General features: G+C 43.5%; 2 protein-coding genes, 3 long non-coding RNA genes and 4 other non-coding genes across 13 annotated transcripts; 3 read left to right on the top strand and 6 right to left on the bottom strand.

The window, feature by feature from the left end:
• Positions 1-1,865: 1,865 nt before the first annotated feature.
• LOC115252898 (uncharacterized) lies at positions 1,866-9,540 on the bottom strand. 3 transcript variants are annotated; one of them, XR_003891174.1, is made up of 7 exons: positions 9,481-9,540; positions 9,144-9,286; positions 5,744-6,591; positions 4,645-4,845; positions 4,311-4,453; positions 3,989-4,078; positions 1,866-1,999 (listed from the first exon to the last, which is right to left on the bottom strand). It is a non-coding gene; the product is annotated as an uncharacterized lncRNA (long non-coding RNA). The 3 variants fall into 3 exon arrangements; XR_003891172.1 differs by lacking the exon at positions 3,989-4,078 and having other exon boundaries at positions 1,886-1,999; XR_003891173.1 differs by lacking the exons at positions 3,989-4,078; positions 5,744-6,591 and having other exon boundaries at positions 1,886-1,999.
• Positions 3,657-3,820, bottom strand: LOC115253118 (U1 spliceosomal RNA). Its single transcript, XR_003891427.1, has one exon. It is a non-coding gene; the product is annotated as a U1 spliceosomal RNA (small nuclear RNA).
• LOC115252900 (uncharacterized) lies at positions 4,014-4,482 on the top strand. The gene is made up of 2 exons (XR_003891176.1): positions 4,014-4,096; positions 4,216-4,482. It is a non-coding gene; the product is annotated as an uncharacterized lncRNA (long non-coding RNA).
• On the bottom strand, positions 6,724-6,914 carry LOC115253104 (U2 spliceosomal RNA). The gene has a single exon (XR_003891413.1). It is a non-coding gene; the product is annotated as a U2 spliceosomal RNA (small nuclear RNA).
• Positions 7,450-9,318, top strand: LOC115252897 (uncharacterized). Of its 2 annotated transcripts, XR_003891171.1 has the most exons (4): positions 7,450-7,499; positions 7,637-7,715; positions 7,924-7,965; positions 9,049-9,318. It is a non-coding gene; the product is annotated as an uncharacterized lncRNA (long non-coding RNA). The 2 variants fall into 2 exon arrangements; XR_003891170.1 differs by having other exon boundaries at positions 7,497-7,715.
• Positions 8,490-8,653, bottom strand: LOC115253117 (U1 spliceosomal RNA). The gene has a single exon (XR_003891426.1). It is a non-coding gene; the product is annotated as a U1 spliceosomal RNA (small nuclear RNA).
• A 3,023-nt stretch (positions 9,541-12,563) lies between the features above and the next one.
• Positions 12,564-12,754, bottom strand: LOC115253103 (U2 spliceosomal RNA). Its single transcript, XR_003891412.1, has one exon. It is a non-coding gene; the product is annotated as a U2 spliceosomal RNA (small nuclear RNA).
• Positions 12,755-13,455: 701 nt separating this feature from the next.
• On the top strand, positions 13,456-14,631 carry dynlt1b (dynein light chain Tctex-type 1b). Its single transcript, XM_003976650.3, has 5 exons — positions 13,456-13,554; positions 13,762-13,803; positions 14,037-14,160; positions 14,262-14,339; positions 14,457-14,631. Exons 1-5 carry the CDS (start codon positions 13,528-13,530, stop codon positions 14,525-14,527), a joined length of 342 nt encoding a protein of 113 aa, XP_003976699.1. The 5' UTR covers positions 13,456-13,527; the 3' UTR covers positions 14,528-14,631.
• Positions 14,594-20,390, bottom strand: tmem181 (transmembrane protein 181). 2 transcript variants are annotated; one of them, XM_011617641.2, is made up of 17 exons: positions 20,108-20,390; positions 18,784-18,887; positions 18,537-18,604; positions 18,091-18,181; positions 17,860-17,978; positions 17,576-17,692; positions 17,396-17,476; positions 17,164-17,263; positions 16,875-17,005; positions 16,685-16,776; positions 16,551-16,608; positions 16,377-16,479; positions 16,243-16,294; positions 16,074-16,156; positions 15,888-15,977; positions 15,744-15,810; positions 14,594-15,663 (listed from the first exon to the last, which is right to left on the bottom strand). In XM_011617641.2, the coding sequence occupies exons 1-17, from the start codon at positions 20,242-20,244 to the stop codon at positions 15,579-15,581; spliced, it is 1,578 nt and encodes a 525-aa protein (XP_011615943.1). In that variant the 5' UTR covers positions 20,245-20,390; the 3' UTR covers positions 14,594-15,578. The 2 variants fall into 2 exon arrangements, with proteins under 2 accessions (XP_011615943.1, XP_011615944.1); XM_011617642.2 differs by lacking the exon at positions 20,108-20,390 and adding an exon at positions 19,128-19,301.
• Between the last annotated feature and the right edge of the window lie 116 nt (positions 20,391-20,506).

Genomic DNA, 20,506 nt, shown 5'->3' with positions numbered 1-20,506 from the left:
CAGGACCGGTGGCTAACTGGACGCTTCAGGTCTCCTAAAAAGAAGGCTGTGCTCACTCCTGGGGTAGAAAGCACAAAACGGTGTGTTCACCAGCTCAGTGGCCAAACTGCTGTCGCCTGATTGAGACCATCTTCGTGAGGCTGTGCAACATTCACACGAGCCCCAAAAACAGGAGGACAACACAGCGATCTCGATGGTCTCTAATTTTACAGGACTACAAAAAGATCCGGCAGCTGGTTCTGTGCAATGGGACACTAATGCAGCAGAAAACCCTTCAACGTGTAGTGAACCAGACCACCCTCATGCAGTGGAATAACCAACGGCTGAAGGGTCAGGAGGTGTGTTCTTTTGCAAGGTGTGCAACTGCCAGCTGACCCATCTCTCTGCCACAGTACCAACACCAGCCCCCAGTTACCAGCTGCACACCTACAATATGCCAGCAAATACAGCTGGACAGGCAAAACCGAGGGTGCGGCGAACTGATCCTGCAGTTGCCTCCAGTGGACCATCAGCCACCCTCTTCAGTCCTCGGTCACACAAGCTCCAGATTCCTCAGCTCCCAACAGAGAGAGGCCCATTCTGCCGACGTTTGTAGTGCCGCAGCTTGTTTTGGTACCGCAGCTGACCATTGCCTCTGATAACACTTCTCCTGCTCCAGAGCCCCATGTTTCCACTCTCTCGGATGTGAAACAAAAAAGAAAGTATAATCGGACGGTCACTGCTAATTCTTGTAGAGCTTGCGGACAGTTCAGGACGGTGGAGACTGGCCACAGCCAGTGCAAATTAAGTTTTACAAACCATTCCTACAAAAATAATTCTATCATTTTTGGGTCCGGGTGGGATTGAGCTTCTGTCTTTCCTTCTCTTCTTCCCTATCTTATACAGATAATTGTTCCCCAGCTTAGACTCAGAGGAGCATGCCAGTGGCCGCTTCCTGTCATGGGAAGCCTGCATCCTCAACCAGCTCAGTCCAGCGCACCGTGAGGGTTAGGGTTAGTGTTACCATGTTCCCTGCTGTGGTGACATGACGGCGAGTCTCCGCGCTTTGCTTCCACATCTTTCGAGTTCTTAGCAAAAGACTGGCTCACAGAATGTGATCAGTTTCATTTCAGACAGGGTGGACAAGCAGGTGGTCCGCCTCTTGAGGGATCGCACAACACCATGGCCAAGGTGTGGCGCCGGGTCCAGGAAAGCCACTGTGAGGAGCACCTGCAGGGGAAAGACCTCTCTGCTCACACAGTACACTAAACCTGGGAAGATCACAGGTGAGACGATGGCCGAAGGGCTCACGGAGCGCTACCAAAGGGCAGGAGAGGCGGCTCCGGGACTGATGCACGTGGACCGCGGCTGTTGCCGGGCTCTCGGAGTCTCCTCTTTGGAGCAGCTCTTCGACAAGTGGGTCGACAGAGGCATGCTGATCCGTCTGGACATCTTCCACTGGATCCACAGGTTTGACGCGGCTGTTCGGACGGATCACCATTCCAAGCGTGCCCTGTTTAAATCCGCTTTATCGGCCGCCATCTTCTCCTCTTGCAGGCGGTGCGTGCGGGACTCCCGGACATGGCCGACTCCCTTTCAGATCGCCAGCATATAGAGGCATGTCACCAAAAGGGACCCGTCCCATTATGCAAGGGGGCCCAGGAAACCTTTGTGCGTGTCCAGAAGGTCAGACACACTGAAAGGACCGGCGGGAACGGATGCGAACCAGGTCCATCAAGGGCAACGATGACGTCGATCGTGTGTGGGAAAACCAACAGAAGCACCTCAAGTGCATACGAATTTTGTGCCACCTACAACCTTCACAGCTCTGACGTGGAGCTTGTCTGGTCTTTCCTGAAGTGATGATGATTTTTAGCTTTATCCACGTTCAGGAGGAGGTTGTGGACTTGGACTGGAAACCAACCGTACTGTGAAGTCTGCAGACAGTCCTGGAGACGCCGTAGTGACAGCGGAGGGCTCAGGACAGCGTCCAGGGTTTGGTTGATTGACCACCATGTCTCTAAAGCCAAGAGGAAAAAAAAGTCAAGTTGAATATTTACATTTGAATGATTTACCATTAAAACTTTTCAGCACTGTGGCCAAATTAACCCAGAGTCACAGTGTCTTAGATCCACGTATCCCTTCTTCCCTTAGTGGTGAAGACTTCATGAGCTTCTTCACTGATAAAGTTCTAGCTATCAGAGAGAAAGCTAACCAGGCCATCCCAACAACTGGACCATCACCAGATGTGCCGACTGTGGGAACATACAGGTTCTCCAACGAGCCCTTAAGCTCCTTCAGCCCTATATATTGTTCTGAGGCGTCATCGCTTGTTCAGAAATCCAAGTCCACCACGTGTCCTTTAGATCCCATCCCAACACACCTGTTGAAGGATGTTTTACCATTGATAGGCAGCTCTATCCTGGACCAGATCAATGGTTCTTTAGTGTCAGGTTATGTACCCCGGTCCTACAAGGTGGCAGTGATTAAGCCGTTGCTTAAAAAACCATCACTGGATCCTGACGTATTATCAAATTATAGGCCAATATCCAACCTTCCTTTGATCTCTAAAGTTCTAGAGAAGGTGGTGGTGACTCAGTTACTGGAGCACCTGCAGAGGAACAGCCTGTTTGAGATGTTTCAGTCAGGCTTTAGAGCTCATCACAGCACAGAAACAGCACTTCTTAAAGTCACTAATGATCTTCTCATAGCTTCCAATCATGGACTGGTCTCTCTGCTGGTTCTGCTGGACCTCAGTGCTGCTTTTGAACCAGTTGATCACAGCATCCTGTTACAGAGACTGGAACATGTGATTGGGATTACTCATTTTCCAGCCGGCCATCAGCAGGAGGGTCCCCCTCATGAGCCTGGTCCTGCTCAAGGTTTCTTCCTGTTAAAGGGGACTTTTTCCTTGCCACTGTTGCTTGTCTGGGGTCAGGCCCTGGGATTCTGGAAAGCGCCTTGAAACAATTTTGATTGTAAAAGACGCTGTATAAATAAAGATTGATTTGACCAGCACCTGTATATAGTGGACACCATGTCTCTAAAAGCAAGGGAGGGGGAATATTGACTGAATATTGACTGACTGGAGTCATGAAGACTCCATCTTTAAGCATCACTCTTTAGGATCCCTTAACTTAGTGCCTAAAGATTTTCTGTAATCTTAACACTTCAAATCCTTAACTGGAAAACACCTATGCACCCTAATAATTTTACATTTGTACATGTATGCACCCAAATCAAGTTTCATCTGTTACTTTTAGCTGGAAGAATTGCTAAATCATGCACATACACACACCATGATCCAGTATGTAATCTAGGAATACAAAGATTTACACACCAACAGCACTAGAGCAGAATCTTTTGCTCCAAATTAAGTTTATCCAAAATCAGTTACAACCAACAGAAGCTCTTGCAATGTTTTTTTTTTCCCCCACAAGTTATCAGGGGAGATTCTTACGCCTCTTCAGAGGTTGCTATGGCTTCAGTTGTCCACCAGATGTCACCATCACTGAAGTCTTGAAGCTTTTAATCTTTTTCGACACAATTTTTAGGAAAGCCTCAGTGCTTCACGAGGCTTCACTTGCCCACCCCTACTTCAGGGTTGCCTTGCCCTCACTAACTGACAACACTGATGTTGACATTTGTGTTCAAGTGGATTATTTTCAACAAGTTATCAGGGGAGAGCGCGAACGCAGTCCCCCACTACCAGAAATTATGCAGTCGAGATTCCCACATTTGGGGAATTCGCAGGGGTCAGCACAGCCGGAGTGCAATGGCTGAGCCTCGCCCTGGGTGAACCACCTTCGTGATCATGGTATCTCCCCTGCCAGGTAAGTATGAGTTGTACAGCGCACGTTTGGGGAGGTCTTTCACAGTGACACCATTCTCACTCACGTAGCCAGGAAATTATCACAATCGCAAACACAACAGGATCTATGAGTGTTATGTACTACATGCAGGATATTTATACAGCAAAATCTGGATTTGAGCATAACGTTTTACTCACAGCTTGTATTTCCCATAATGCATAGCTGCGCCCCCACATCAGACTCTTTCTGAAATCATCTATTTGCTATAAACGTGCACCTAAAAAGACCTGATGGGGCAACAGCAGGTTAGACAGCACCAAAGCTACAAGACTCTGTAATAACATTTGTAATAGAAACTCTCTGAGCCACGTTTAAACACTCAAAAGGAGACAATAGAAGTACACTTCCTTCCCTCCCCCGCCAGATACGTCACTTCCTCATCTGCCTGGTCACTAACGCACGCTACCGCCACCTGTGGTGAACAAGTGTAACAACATGGTGTTGCAGGGTGAAACATACCTCCCTCCAGCTTCTGACCTCTTCCCCCTCACATGGTTCCAGTGGGGCTGGGCTCCGTCCCTGCTACCTTCCAAGAGCCATCAGCAGGTTGGAGCCGCTCAGGTCACCAGGCTACTGCAGGGCCAAGGATGATGCATCCACAGCTAAAACAGAAAAAAAAAAAAAAAAAAAAGTGAATCAACACTTGTCTGTTTCCAAAATGTAAAATGAAGTGTCATATAAAAGGAACGTGAACTGCGAGGCTGTACCTCGTTTACATACGATTTAAAAACAAAAAAGTGCTTCATTTAATCTCCATAATCTTAAAAGTAGAGATGGAGCCAGCCTCCCGTACCTGGACAGAGAGCTGCGAGTCCCTACCAAGTCTCACTCAGACTGCCCCCCAAACATGTGGCCTCTGGATGCTGTTGGCGGTCCGGAGATCCTCGCCCCGCGGCCTCACCCGGAGAGCCAGGCCACTGCTGCCTTGACCTTTCGCCATGTATAAATTGGCACGGAGGCGATTCTTCTGTGTGGCCGTGTCCCCGACCTGCAGCTGATAACAGAGACTTGATCTGAGCCAAAAAGCCGATAAGCAATACCACATAATCGGGAAAGGGAGGAACGGATTCCAGTTACTAGGACTTTCACTCAGTTATTCAGCTAAACAATTTAATAAATACAGAACTGATGCATCGTGACACGTGGTTGAATATGTACAGAACACAAGTTAAAGAAGGAAAGTTCGTCAAATAATAGAACTCTGTCTCCCTCTGGCGAGCGCGATCAAGAGGCTAAAATTAACAAACATAAATTTGGATGTTCAGAGGCGAGAATAAAACACCAGAGCCGACCAGCTTCGAAATTTGAGGGAGAAATATTTTTTAAATTAGGCGATGGCACAGACTTCATATGTCACCAGTATTTCCATTAATGCATCACGTTGGCAGTTTGTTCTAAATCGTCAACAAGTATGAAATTTAATGCATTTAACGCTTACAAGCTCGCAATCATATTATGATATAGCATATATACATATATTGCATTTTTTTTACTAAAATGGAATCCAAGTTTGTTCCCTAAAATTCAATATACTGTAAACACGTATTTCATGAAACGACCAAATGTACATTTTGACTCATGCGGACTTAAACAAGAGCAACATTTGGGTGCCTTTATTTTTAATTCCCCGTGTGGCAACGCTTTGACTTTGAACCAATTCTTGACAGATATTACGGATATAATCTTAGTTTAAATCGGCCTTCGTGGCAACGCTGTTAACATGTTTGTTAGCCTAGCTTTAGCATATAAGCTAACAAATTAAATCGGTAAAAACTTGTTTAACGCTTTGTCTTGACCATCATATTTAATGACATTCCATACATTCAAACAGCACTGAGGTGTAAAACTAAAAGACTCGGTTACAAAATAACGTAAGAGAAACTATTTCTTACTTTATCACCTCGAAGAACGTTTCTGACGTGGCTTCCTCGATCTTACAAATAGTTCCGGCTACGTAATTTGATTGGACAAGACGCTTTCCACCAGAGATGGGACTTCTTACATGTAGTATCACTCCGCTGTACAGGTGCCCTAATAACTGTTAATTGACTAATTGGCAACAGCCCCTCTCCCCTCCTGTTACCGAGCTGTGTCAAACAAACCCTCAAACCAATCGAACCTCTTCTCACTTATTACTACTAACTGATAAAATCTAACAAGGTTATGCTGAATATCAGCATGGTGTGACTCATTTTCGACCGAATCACACCAGTGCTGATATTCTGATATTTGCCTAATTAACATAACAGCAGGGGGCGATGCTGTGTATACAACTATAAAAGTAAATAAAACTGCCTTTGGAGTTAAAGTATTCCTTTCTGAGTGCAGACTTTTGTCAGAATGTAGAATGGTGACAGTTGTGAAATGGTGGAGTAATTATCTTAACCTCATTAGTTCAGGGGCGATAGCAGGCTGTAAAAGCAGAGACAGAAACAATGCATTCATTCCTAAACAGTCTGTTTCAGAGAGTCAAATGAGACAGTCGTTTTCTTCTTCAGGAACGGCGGCATTCTTTGGATCATCCTGATGAAACGGGATGTTCATGTCTGTTCCTGCTTCCAATTCAGAAATTGCTTCTGTCTCCATCTTTGAGGGTTCGCTGGAAAAAATCAAGGGGAAACACTTCTTCCTTTTCTTCTTCAGCTCTTTTGCTGCAACAGCTGGTGAAGAGGGAGTTGCTTCTCTTCTTCTACGCCTGATGTTCTCCTGATGTAACTCCAGCCAGGAGAGGTCGCTGTGACTAAAGCTTGGATTATTAACTTAGTCATGTCACCTTGGAACAAGTGGTTCTTGTAGTGTTGGTAAACGTCGTTAGTCTGTAGGAACTAGTTCGCTTTAGAGTTTTACTTATAATTAACTTTTCACATCATTAGGGGGGTGCACCGTTCCTGGAGATACTGCAATACCAGGTCGATGCGTGGAGTGGACGGAGCAAGCCCCTATTCCATCTCCCTGTTCCAAAAATCAATTTAATATATGGTCCCCGGGTAGGGGACGTATCAGATATTAAACTGATAAGAACAGATACTACACTTGATCTTAGCCAAAAGGCCGAGAAGCGATAACACATAACTGGCGAAGTAGGGACGGCATTCCAGTGACTATGACTTTCACTCACGGTTTTGCACTTTTGTGGAAAAATAAAAATCCCCCAAAATTGACGGACTAGGCAAACTGTTCAAGTTAAATAGTAGGAAACGATAAACACCACAACGCTGCTTTAAAAATAGAAACAAAGCAGAAAAACCGAGCGTTCCAAACGTTGATTTCGCTCATTTCTGGTCACGTGGTGGGAATTTGTCCAATGGGCTGCCGTAACACAAGAACGGTTTAAACTTCAAATCGTACATTTACTAGCTGCTTAACTGTCTATTTGGCTGAATAATTTAATAATTTAAGAACTGCATGGTGAGAATTGTTTTTCGCTAGTTAGATAACTGATCCACGTCCCCCTCTTGTGACCACGACCAAGAAGCTGAAACGAACCCTTACATGTACATTATCACCAATATCATCGTCATTATTTTGTGTTCAATCAAGTACTCAAACTTCTCACCAGCTATGGATAAAAGTAATTATTTGCACTGTATTTCAAGGTCGTAAAATTGAGAGAGGACAGACTGACTCTGGTGTCCTGACGACTTTAAAGTAAATCTCCTTTGATCCCGCCTCTTTGATAGGTTGATACTTTATCGTAGTTATAGAAACAAAGCAGAGGTTAGACTGAAATCTGTCGAGAACATCTGACAGGCGATGATTAAAGTGTTTTTTCCTTGATCCTCCAGTCTTATTTACGACTCTTAATTTGAAAGGATCCACGCGGAAATCGAGTCAACCATGGATGAGGCTCAAACAGAGGTGGCGGTAAGTTCACCGCAATTATGATTCACGCCTAAAAAAGGACCAAATGTAAACTAAAAATGACAAATGTTGTTGGCATGATCGTAACAAAAGGCGTTTAGCCAAAGCAGAAGCTGATACGTGGCTAACTTCAAATCCATCGTTGCTATATACGCGTGTATAATCGTTGCTGTTAAATGATCGTTATTAACTCAGTTTTGTCTCTTATTAGACGACCTTCGTTGTTGAAGAAGTCAGCAAAATAATCAAGGAAGTAAGTACATACTGTACGAGGGTCTTTTGACCGTCATTTTAAAATGTAGTTTGTATCTTCTTGCTAACGCTAGCCACTTTGTGTTTGGCGACCTGCGGGTTGCCATGGATACGGAAGAATTGCTAAATCATGCACATACACACACCATGATCCAGTATGTAATCTAGGAATACAAAGATTTACACACCAACAGCACTAGAGCAGAATCTTTTGCTCCAAATTAAGTTTATCCAAAATCAGTTACAACCAACAGAAGCTCTTGCAATGTTTTTTTTCCCCCCCACAAGTTATCAGGGGAGATTCTTACGCCTCTTCAGTGGTTGCTATGGCTTCAGTTGTCCACCAGATGTCACCATCACTGAAGTCTTGAAGCTTTTAATCTTTTTCGACACAATTTTTAGGAGAGCCTCAGTGCTTCACGAGGCTTCACTTGCCCACCCCTACTTCAGGGTTGCCTTGCCCTCACTAACTGACAACACTGATGTTGACATTTGTGTTTAAGTGGATTATTTTCAACAAGTTATCAGGGGAGAGCGCGAACGCAGTCCCCCACTACCAGAAATTATGCAGTCGAGATTCCCACATTTGGGGAATTCGCAGGGGTCAGCACAGCCGGAGTGCAATGGCTGAGCCTCGCCCTGGGTGAACCACCTTCGTGATCATGGTATCTCCCCTGCCAGGTAAGTATGAGTTGTACAGCGCACGTTTGGGGAGGTCTTTCACAGTGACACCATTCTCACTCACGTAGCCAGGAAATTATCACAATCTCAAACACAACAGGATCTATGAGTGTTATGTACTACATGCAGGATATTTATACAGCAAAATCTGGATTTGAGCATAACGTTTTACTCACAGCTTGTATTTCCCATAATGCATAGCTGCGCCCCCACATCAGACTCTTTCTGAAATCATCTATTTGCTATAAACGTGCACCTAAAAAGACCTGATGGGGCAACAGCAGGTTAGACAGCACCAAAGCTACAAGACACTGTAATAACATTTGTAATATAAACTCTCTGAGCCACGTTTAAACACTCAAAAGGAGACAATAGAAGTACACTTCCTTCCCTCCCCCGCCAGATACGTCACTTCCTCATCTGCCTGGTCACTAGCGCACGCTACCGCCACCTGTGGTGAACAAGTGTAACAACATGGTGTTGCAGGGTGAAACATACCTCCCTCCAGCTTCTGATCTCTTCCCCCTCACATGGTTCCAGTGGGGCTGGGCTCCGTCCCTGCTACCTTCCAAGAGCCATCAGCAGGTTGGAGCCGCTCAGGTCACCAGGCTACTGCAGGGCCAAGGATGATGCATCCACAGCTAAAACAGAAAAAAAAAAAAAAAAAAAAAAAGTGAATCAACACTTGTCTGTTTCCAAAATGTAAAATGAAGTGTCATATAAAAGGAACGTGAACTGCGAGGCTGCACCTCATTTACATACGATTTAAAAACAAAAAAGTGCTTCATTTATTCTCCATAATCTTAAAAGTAGAGATGGAGCCAGCCTCCCGTACCTGGACAGAGAGCTGCGAGTTCCTACCAAGTCTCACTCAGACTGCCCCCCAAACATGTGGCCTCTGGATGCTGTTGGCGGTCCGGAGATCCTCGCCCCGCGGCCTCACCCGGAGAGCCAGGCCACTGCTGCCTTGACCTTTCGCCATGTATAAATTGGCACGGAGGCAATTCTTCTGTGTGGCCGTGTCCTCGACCTGCAGCTGATAACAGAGACTTGATCTGAGCCAAAAAGCCGAGAAGCAATACCACATAATCGGGAAAGGGAGGAACGGATTCCAGTTACTAGGACTTTCACTCAGTTATTCAGCTAAACAATTTAATAAATACAGAACTGATGCATCGTGACACGTGGTTGAATATGTACAGAACACAAGTTAAAGAAGGAAAGTTCGTCAAATAATAGAACTCTGTCTCCCTCTGGCGAGCGCGATCAAGAGGCTAAAATTAACAAACATAAATTTGGATGTTCAGAGGCGAGAATAAAACACCAGAGCCGACCAGCTTCGAAATTTGAGGGAGAAATATTTTTAAAAATTCGGTACAGACTTCATATGTCACCAGTATTTCCATCAATGCATCACGTTGGGAGTTTGTTCTAAATCGTCAACAAGTATGAAATTTAATGCATTTAACGCTTACAAGCTCGCAATCATTATGATATAGCATATATACATATATTGCATTTTTTTTACTAAAATGGAATCCAAGTTTGTTCCCTAAAATTCAATATACTGTAAACACGTATTTTCATGAAACGACCAAATATACATTTTGACTCATGCGGACTTAAACAAGAGCAACATTTGGGTGCCTTTATTTTTAATTCCCCGTGTGGCAACGCTTTGACTTTGAACCAATTCTTGACAGATATTACGGATATAATCTTAGTTTAAATCGGCCTTCGTGGCAACGCTGTTAACATGTTTGTTAGCCTAGCTTTAGCATATAAGCTAACAAATTAAATCGGTAAAAACTTGTTTAACGCTTTGTCTTGACCATCATATTTAATGACATTCCATACATTCAAACAGCACTGAGGTGTAAAACTAAAAGACTCGGTTACAAAATAACGTAAGAGAAACTATTTCTTACTTTATCACCTCGAAGAACGTTTCTGACGTGGCTTCCTCGATCTTACAAATAGTTCCGGCTACGTAATTTGATTGGACAAGACGCTTTCCACCAGAGATGGGACTTCTTACATGTAGTATCACTCCGCTGTACAGGTGCCCTAATAACTGTTAATTGACTAATTGGCAACAGCCCCTCTCCCCTCCTGTTACCGAGCTGTGTCAAACAAACCCTCAAACCAATCGAACCTCTTCTCACTTATTACTACTAACTGATAAAATCTAACAAGGTTATGCTGAATATCAGCATGGTGTGACTCATTTTCGACCGAATCACACCAGTGCTGATATTCTGATATTTGCCTAATTAACATAACAGCAGGGGGCGATGCTGTGTTGCTGGCGACTTCTGGCGTGTTCAACCCGTGTGTGTGTGTGTGCGTGTGTGTGTGTGTGTGTGTGCGTGAGAGAGAGAGTAAAACCTTGCTTTTACGCATCATAGATTTCAGGGACTAAATACACCAACTTTTTCCTATAGTAGTGGATTTTTTTTTTATTTTTTTTTTAAATGTTGGAAATTAAATAATTTAACCACATTAACTAACTCATCATTGCTGTAAACAACTATACAAGTAAATAAAACTGCCTTTGGAGTTAAAGTATTCCTTTCTGAGTGCAGACTTTTGTCAGAATGTAGAATGGTGACAGTTGTGAAATGGTGGAGTAATTATCTTAACCTCATTAGTTCAGGGGCGATAGCAGGCTGTAAAAGCAGAGACAGAAACAATGCATTCATTCCAGAACAGTCTGTTTCAGAGAGTCAAATGAGACAGTCGTTTTCTTCTTCAGGAACGGCGGCATTCTTTGGATCATCCTGATGAAACGGGATGTTCATGTCTGTTCCTGCTTCCAATTCAGAAATTGCTTCTGTCTCCATCTTTGAGGGTTCGCTGGAAAAAATCAAGCGTAAAAACACTTCTTCCTTTTCTTCTTCAGCTCTTTTGCTGCAACAGCTGGTGAAGAGGGAGTTGCTTCTCTTCTTCTACGTCTGATGTTCTCCTGATGTTTTGTACCTGATGCAGCCCTGAGATGTTTTGCAGCAGATTTTCATGCTCTGTGACCCAACTCTGCGTTTGTTCAATCACTTCCTTCTTCTTGTCCTCCAACGGCACCACTGACGTCTCGTAACTGGACATGTGTTGACTTCATGAAGGTGTCTCTCCAGCTGATGAACATTGCAACTATCATAATTTTTGGACAGTTTCTGTGTGTCTTCTGTCATTTGCTGGATTCTGGACTCAAAGTTTTGACGTTTAATCTTGTGTCCTCTTCCTCACCCAGTGGATCACTTGTCCTTTTGTATTCATTTGTCTCACAGATGTTGTTTACCTCTGCTTTTACTGTTGTCTGGTTTTGTCTCAGCTCTCTCTGAATTTGGCACAATTGTTTTCATTTTGTTTTAGCACTCGATAAATAATACTCTTGTGTTCAGGGACCTAATAAAGGGCTTTACACACTTTTGGTAAATTGTGACTTTATTATGTTCGGTCTAAATTTAAAGCAATACCCACCAAAAAGGCCTTCAACTCAATTTAACTGCAACTTGGCGGTGCAAAGACCACGTTTTGCCAGTAGAGGTCGCTGTGACTAAAGCTTCGATTATTTAACTTATTTCCGTCACACCACAACTTGGTGTTTTCTATTATTGATCCTCACGTTAAACGCTTTTTGAGATTGAAAAATAAAACACTTCCGGGTTTTTAAATCTTAAGTTTGATCAACTCTCTTTAACTACAACTCTCTGTTCACAAACAAGGCCGTCAATTTAACTACAACTGGGCGGAGCAAAGGCCAACTCCAGCCAGGAGAGGTCGCTGTGACTAAAGCTTAGATTATTAACTTGGTCATGTCACCTTTGTATAAGTCGTTCTTGTAGTGTTAGAAAGCGTCGTTAGTCTGTAGGAACTAGTTCGCTTTAGAGTTTTACTTATAATTAACTTTTCACATCATTAGGGGGGTGCACCGTTCCTGGAGATACTGCAATACCAGGTCGATGCGTGGAGTGGACGGAGCAAGCCCCTATTCCATCTCCCTGTTCCAAAAATCAATTTAATATATGGTCCCCGGGTAGGGGACGTATCAGATATTAAACTGATAAGAACAGATACTACACTTGATCTTAGCCAAAAGGCCGAGAAGCGATAACACATAACTGGCGAGGTAGGGACGGCATTCCAGTGACTATGACTTTCACTCACGGTTTTACACTTTTGTGGAAAAAAAAATCCCCCAAAATTGACGGACTAGGCAAACTGTTCAAGTTAAATAGTAGGAAACGATAAACACCACAACGCTGCTTTAAAAATAGAAACAAAGCAGAAAAATCGAGCGTTCCAAACGTTGATTTCGCTCATTTCTGGTCACGTGGTGGGAATTTGTCCAATGGGCTGCCGTAACACAAGAACGGTTTAAACTTCAAATCGTACATTTACTAGCTGCTTAACTGTCTGTTTGGCTGAATAATTTAATAATTTAAGAACTGCATGGTGAGAATTGTTTTTCGCTCGTTAGATAACTGATCCACGTCCCCCTCTTGTGACCACGACCAAGAAGCTGCGACGAACCCTTACATGTACATTATCACCAATATCATCGTCATTATTTTGTGTTCAATCAAGTACTCAAACTTCTCACCAGCTATGGATAAAAGTAATTATTTGCACTGTATTTCAAGGTCGTAAAATTGAGAGAGGACAGACTGACTCTGGTTTCCTGACGACTTTAAAGTAAATCTCCTTTGATCCCGCCTCTTTGATAGGTTGATACTTTATCGTAGTTATAGAAACAAAGCAGAGGTTAGACTGAAATCTGTCGAGAACATCTGACAGGCGATGATTAAAGTGTTTTTTTCCTTGATCCTCCAGTCTTATTTACGACTCTTAATTTGAAAGGATCCACGCGGAAATCGAGTCAACCATGGATGAGGCTCAAACAGAGGTGGCGGTAAGTTCACCGCAATTATGATTCACGCCTAAAAAGGACCAAATGTAAACTAAAAATGACAAATGTTGTTGGCATGATCGTAACAAAAGGCGTTTAGCCAACGCAGAAGCTGATACGTGGCTAACTTCAAATCCATCGTTGCTATATACGCGTGTATAATCGTTGCTGTTAAATGATCGTTATTAACTCAGTTTTGTCTCTTATTAGACGACCTTCGTTGTTGAAGAAGTCAGCAAAATAATCAAGGAGGTAAGTACATACTGTACGAGGGTCTTTTGACCGTCATTTTAAAATGTAGTTTGTATCTTCTTGCTAACGCTAGCCACTTTGTGTTTGGCGACCTGCGGGTTGCCATGGATACGCAGCATGCTTTAGTTATTGTTGGGAACCGTCGCTGTCGCGTTGCAAATGCATGTTTATCTTATTTGCGAGTAGCAGACTATGGTCCAGAGGACCACTTAGCAATAAGAACCCATTTGCAGTCAATAGAAGCGACCATTGGAGGAAATCCCTACCAGCACACCAGGGTGACCCAGTGGACCAGCAGTGTGGTGGAACTGGTCCTAGGGCAACTCAGCAAGCTGGGGAAGCCTTTCAAATATATCGGTATGTGCTCCGACCTCACTGCTATTAAAAACCAAACCCAGACAACCTGTAAGCCTCTGTCAGAACAAGTACAGAGAAGTTTATTTGGACTTTTCCCACAGTTAACTGTATCATCATGCAGAAGAACGGAGCCGGGCTGCAGACGGCAAACACCTGCTTTTGGGACAATTCAACAGACGGTAATATCAGGCACATGTTTTTAACCTGTCTTTTTTTTCCTCATTGGGTTTATTGTTGCAGACGTATTTCCATGACGCTGGAGGCACAATTTCATTTCCCTTTGCTTTCCCAAACAGGAAGCTGTGCAGTGAGGTGGGAGAACAAGTCCATGTACTGCATCGTCACCGTTTTTGGGTTGGCCATCTGAACACTGTCCAGTCTTCTGCTTTTCCAAATACTGTGTATGAAAGTGTTGACTATTTGCATGTGGATATACAGTAAATGTCTTTTATTAAATATATTTTAAACAATGATATATTTACACGTGACCTGGCAGGGGTGCAAGAACCTTAAATTAAGCCACCATAAACAATCACAGAAATTAACAGACATTAATGTCAAAATATTCACATTAAAAATGTTGCACAATTGGGGAAAAAAAAAAAAGGCATGACAATACAAGGCACCACATTGGGTGGGAACAAACAAATCTGTAAACAGAAGCGCATCGATTTGACCAAATTTGTCCAAAAGTCCAGCTTTTTAAAAATAATCAAGGCGGTTAAATCAAGAACAATTCAAGCAGAAAAAAAATGCCTTTGACAAAAGGCAAAATATATTTGGTCGATCGTGTTTGCTGGGACAGCCGTTTCCCAAAGATCAGTAGCATAATTAGTGTAAAAATGTGGCCATCCAGGTTTCCATAAAACACTTTTAAATGTCCCTTTTTTGGCAAAATAAATACTGCTATAAAGGAGTAAAAACAAAGCTGCTTTAACGGGAGTTTTCAGAGCGTAGGCGATGAAATGGTGACTGGTCCCACTCCCATTTGAAGTATTTAGGTTTTAATCTGTGAGGATAAAGAATTGCGATGTAGTGGCCTTTAATGAGCGTCAGTCCAACCCTCCAGAGCTCAACGAGGATGTGACGGAGTGCAAACATTTATAGGAAAAGCACTTAATGTAAACCAAGACAGTGAAAGAACAAAAAGACCAATTATTTGACACATTAGCACTTCCGTTACAAAATAGCTGGTCACAGGGAAGTTTACAAAATTTGTAGAAAATGTTTTATGTAGCGTTTCGTCATCGTTCATAAAGGGGGAAAAAAAGTGGCTACAAGCCTCAACGTTCATTAAAATGATTATACATTCTCTTGAAATGGAACTTTTAAAAATATATTTATCTACAATTACAATACAGTGTCCCACCAATATTCTCATTCTTATTTACAAATGATTCCTTTGACCGTCGACCCCGTCACTCGCTGTCGCTCTCGTCCTGGTATTTGGCGGTAGCTTTGATTGCGCGTCCGTTTTGTAAAGGCATATCTTCATAATCGCTCCTTCACAACAGGAAGACACATCTTGATTAGAAAATTACGATGTACTGAAAAACCCAACCACGCAGTGCTGAGCCACCGACCTGTATATGACCTCGTCATCGGAGTCGTTCAGCATGGAGAAAGCAGGATTGTCCTTGAGCTGGACGTCTGAGGAGGACAGGACCAGTCAGAGCAGCTTGTCACAGCCATTCGTTATTTCTCTATGGACACCATGCATCACTCACCATACAGGGAATTCTTGGAGGGGGAATACACAAACGCTAACGTGTACAAGTAGAAGTTGAGCAGGCCGTAGAAAGATAAGAATTCAGCAGGTATGGAGGGAGCTAAGGAAGGAACTCCCACATTCAAGATGACATCGTCCCCAGGTCAAAACATGCTCGACATTTCATATTTTCAGCCAAGGATATAGTTTTGATAGTGGGTAGACAGTTCTGCTACAAAGTTGTTCTGGAGGGCCTTGGCACCAAACCTCAGGTAGAGGATGACCATGCTGAAAAGGAAGGTTAACCAGGATCAAAACGAGACACAAGGCGACTCTATTAAATTAAAGGACTTCCCCCTCCTCCCTAAACTCACCTTATAACCAGGACCACAAACGTCAGTGCTGTCAGGAACCTGAGCCGGAGATCTGGCGGCGGTCAAACACAACAATGCATGAATGCGGCGGTTTAAGAGGCATCGGAAAACAGAGGTGCGGGACTTTGAAATACCCGAGTAAGGCATGTTTTTGAGTTCTGAGCAGGCTCGGACCACCAGGAAAATTAGGTAGAGGATGTAGAGCACCACGATAACCAGGAAGAACACCTTCATGCCCTGGAGAACACAGGACCAAATGTAAACACTCAACAAGAGAGTTACAAAATTAAAATAAATTAGGGACTCACCTGAAAGTTTCCTATGTCTACTTTATACTGATAAGTCGGGTCTTGGAGTTCATTGACCCTGTGCATTCAGGAAAAGGATGTGCTTTAATCCATGTATTACAGATTTGGATCTTACAGCAGCCGGAGTCACTCACGTTTGCCATATGCCCAGCGTGACCGCTGACAACCACAGAAGCCCGACGATGATCAGCTTAGGCAAGTAGAATGTCAGACATTTCCTCTCACCCTGGGGGGGGGCGAAAGGCAGCAAAATATGCAGCACGGGACACGAAATATGGGATTCAATTTAAAATAAATAAAGAGGGGCGAGAGCTGTGAACCCACCTGAACCCTGATGCCGTGATAAACGCAGAGCCAGAAGAGCAGCAGAGCACTCAGGAAAAGAGCTTGAAAGAAAGCATCTAATGTTCCAGGAAACCAGCTGTTCACGAGGAACGACAGCGGAAAAAACGGATCTGCGAAGACAAGAGGAGACAATCGATGACCCACCAAAACGTGCAGCGAGTCTAAAAGCCTTTGCTCAAATATGACGTCATTCATGAGCAAATCTGTAGATGTGCTTTAAACGTAGCGTGTAAAGTGTAAAGTGGGACATCTGAAGACGGGAGGTTACCGTTGTAAAGCAGCAGCAGTGGGAGCAGGACTGACATCCACTTCTGTTCTATTCCCCAGTCTCTCATGGAAAACTTCCTCAGAGAGTGTGCAAACATACACTGGGAAAACAAGTGAGCCCTTCTTTGGAGTTTAAGCTTTGCACATTTCATTCACACTTTGTCTCAGATCACAATTTATGAAGTTTCTTTAAAATAAATAAATAAATAAATAAATAAAGTTGGTGTTCTTACCGTTACCATGAAAGTCAGCACCACAAAGACAAAGCGGAACCAGATCTCCACTTGTGAAAAAGTCGGGTTATACATTTTCCACTAGGACGAATGTGGAAACAAACCAACAGTGAGCGTTTAAAGAACTGGCACCATTTCTTTGAGATGGAAAAACCGACCCTTCCGGGAGCTTTAACTTACCACAAACTTAACACCGATGTCATACGTGACATTTTCCAGGCCTTTGAAGCTGACCTTAACCCGATACTGGGTGTAGTTCAAATAGCCCAAATGCAGCACGATGATCTCGTCGCATTTCTGGAAGTGGAGAACGAAAGTGCACGACTCAGCATTTATCCTGCCGGCCTCTCGTTTCTTCAATATTCCACCATTTCTAATTACAGGCATCTCTGAATACATGTGTGATTATCGGGACAAATGTCTAACAAATATTTATGAGGTGGAGAGAAAAGAAAAGGGCTTACCGTCACGCAGTGCAACCTTCGTGATTTCTGGCGGATCTTGTTGATCTGCACCTCGGTGGCATCATGCACGACCCCCTTCAGCTCAACATTGATCTCAAACGGCTGCTGGAAGCCTTCGACTGACACAGCCAGTGACGAAAAGCCCAACGTCAGCACAATGACAGTATAAGTGTGACTATCCCGCAGGCTAAGACTAGCAGATATCGTAATTAGCTAAATGTGTTGTCTTACTGTTGCTGTGTTCCACCTGCATCACGCACGTGAGCCATAGCTGCTGGTTGTAGGTGTTAAGGGGAGGAGAGCCGATATTAAAGGGTCCAGTCTGAAGACAGACAGAAAATTAGAATGGCAATAACAAAACCAGGCTTAATTTCTACACTGTATAGAGCATAAATAAGCCTCAATATCGCTTGCAGCGCTGTACAAATATTTCCTTTGTTGCTCACATGGAAACATTCCTGAAAGTTGTGTTTGTGTTGGACTTAAGAGGGGAAACACTCAATGGCAGACATAAAACCACGCTTGAGTCAAGCATGCAGCACGAGCAAACATGGAAAAATTAAAAATATATTTACTCCAACTAGAAGCTGTTTAATCCTGATTTAACAAACTGCTTATTCCTGTTTGTTCCCAAATTTGTCAGTGTAAATTTATGTGAAACAGTTTCCCCATCTTACCTTAATGGAGACGTTTTTGACAATTAATTGTTCAGCATTGTGCTCTTGCTCATATAGAATCTTTGGACCTGCAAAATACACAAACAAATACAATTTTGCCACAGAGCAAAGCCTTACAAGAATTACTTTTTTTTTTTGGTTCACAACCACTGCGGGCAAAGGGCATTTCAATTCTTGGCTGGGTTGCTCTTAATAAATGGAAGAAAGTCTCCCCGCTAAATCTGGATCATTGTTACTATTGTCTTACCTGCAACACCAATGAAGACAGTGAGTGCAAAACAGACGAGGAACACCACGAAGACCAAGACAAAATGCCTCTTAGAAAGACTGTAGAGCCGCATTGGGGCTAATCTGTAAAAGAGAGACATCCGCTGCATCTTGAATACGCAAAATAGAGCAAATGAGAGAAGCAAGTCTGGGATTTAAAGTTTTCTTTCAGTCTGATTCACTGCTACCTGCAAAGCTACTCGGCGTTAGCATGAACAGATGGTTAAAGGAAAAACAAAACAAATGCCGTTCTAGAATTTTTAAAACTTAAACCACCGTTGATATGTTTTCTCACTAACTCTGCTGGTTAAAACATTGTCATACCGCTCCATTTTCTGCTCTTCCGAAGGGCCGCAATGCTAGAAAAGGCAGGCGATGGTAGACTTGAGACGATTTCTACGTCCGCGTTATGAACAAATTGCTACATCCGGGTTGCAACGTCACACGTGGAGCTGACGCGGGTCACGTGACAACAGCGAGGCGGAACAAGATCTCCAAACAACGTGATTCTCCTGCTTAAATGTCTCTGAACAGATTATTATATATCGTTGAAGATTAATCATCCAAAACATGAAAAAGCACGCCAGTAATTTTAGATATAAGTTCACGCTCCACTTCTAAATCACATAACAGGGTCTTTCTTTTAAATGGTGCGATCGGATTTACGTCCACGAGGCGGCGCCACAAACTGCATCTTCACTGGCCGCCTGATGCTTTTTCAAGCAGGGTGAAGTCGTGGATTGAGATGGGTGAATAGAAGATTTGTGTGCTTTTCTGAAGCCTTGTTGGGGGGGTGATCCAACCCGTCTAAATGCTTTAGTTAGAATTTTAATCGCAGAGAATTTCAGCCCCACCGATTCAACCACATATTGTAACGAATTAAATCCATAGAAATGCGCTATTCCCCAAGGCTCCGTTATATTATTACATTAAATAATGGGCACATGTTTAATACTAAATATAAAACGCCTCTGTAAGAATTAAACTACTAGATTTGCTGGACTGTTTACTGAGATCTCCCATTTTGTCCATCATTGTGTTTAGCGGAGTTCTTCTGTTATCAGCCAGGCCCGAGGCTGATAAGACTTTATCCACACACCCACACGATGTTGGAATGGCGTCCTTTTATGAGCCAAACCTCCAGCTATAGATTTAGAGACATAGAATATTCTCAGTGGGGCTGTTGTCTTTCTGAATCAATAAGATGATTTGGAGGATGTAATTCTGTTGAGTCATCAACAAAGAATGAAACGGTAAAGAACAATAATTTACCCAATCACAGCTCCATGTTGCTCCTCACCCACCTGTAAAATCGATCATCTCTAAAGGGCGTCAGGTCCTCTTTCAGCTCGCTGTAGGCCTCTTGGATCTTCTTACAGAAATATTTCAGCTCGCTGTAAAAAGGGTTTTCCAAGCCGGACGCGTAGTCGTCGTTCATCATCAATCCCGGCCCGAACCGAGCCTGGAGTCGTCACAGCACAGCACAATTATCACTATTGATGTGTCGCTCAACAGAAACCGCAGCCGAAGCTTTTTTTGTTTGTGTCGGCTCATGAAAAGAGAAAAGCGACATCGAGGAGGCGGAAGCGCACGTTTCATTGGCCAGATGGGGCGTCACGTGATCGGGCTTCAGCACCACGGACAGAGTCACTGCGGAGTGACGTCACCGAGCGCACTACGAACTAACTGTGAAGAGATGATGT

Source organism: Takifugu rubripes, chromosome 16 (assembly GCF_901000725.2).
Source record: "Takifugu rubripes chromosome 16, fTakRub1.2, whole genome shotgun sequence".
Classification (NCBI taxonomy): Eukaryota; Metazoa; Chordata; class Actinopteri; order Tetraodontiformes; family Tetraodontidae; genus Takifugu; species Takifugu rubripes.
The sequence above is the reverse complement of the archived record's forward strand: the minus strand, read 5'-3'. Positions and strand labels throughout refer to the sequence as shown.

Bases quoted from the DNA above. Each gene is read 5' to 3' on its own strand.
- dynlt1b (XM_003976650.3), top strand. From the start codon at position 13,528: ATGGATGAGGCTCAAACAGAGGTGGCG. The intron at 14,161-14,261 runs GTATGTGCTCCG...CTTTTCCCACAG, and splicing joins GAAGCCTTTCAAATATATCG to TTAACTGTATCATCATGCAG. The intron at 14,340-14,456 runs GTAATATCAGGC...TTTCCCAAACAG, and splicing joins TTGGGACAATTCAACAGACG to GAAGCTGTGCAGTGAGGTGG.
- tmem181 (XM_011617641.2), bottom strand. From the start codon at position 20,244: ATGATGAACGACGACTACGCGTCCGGCTTGGAAAACCCTTTTTACAGC. The intron at 18,888-20,107 runs GTGGGTGAGGAG...TCTCTTTTACAG, and splicing joins AGAGATGATCGATTTTACAG to ATTAGCCCCAATGCGGCTCT. The intron at 16,480-16,550 runs GTGAGTCCCTAA...TGTGTTCTCCAG, and splicing joins TAGACATAGGAAACTTTCAG to GGCATGAAGGTGTTCTTCCT.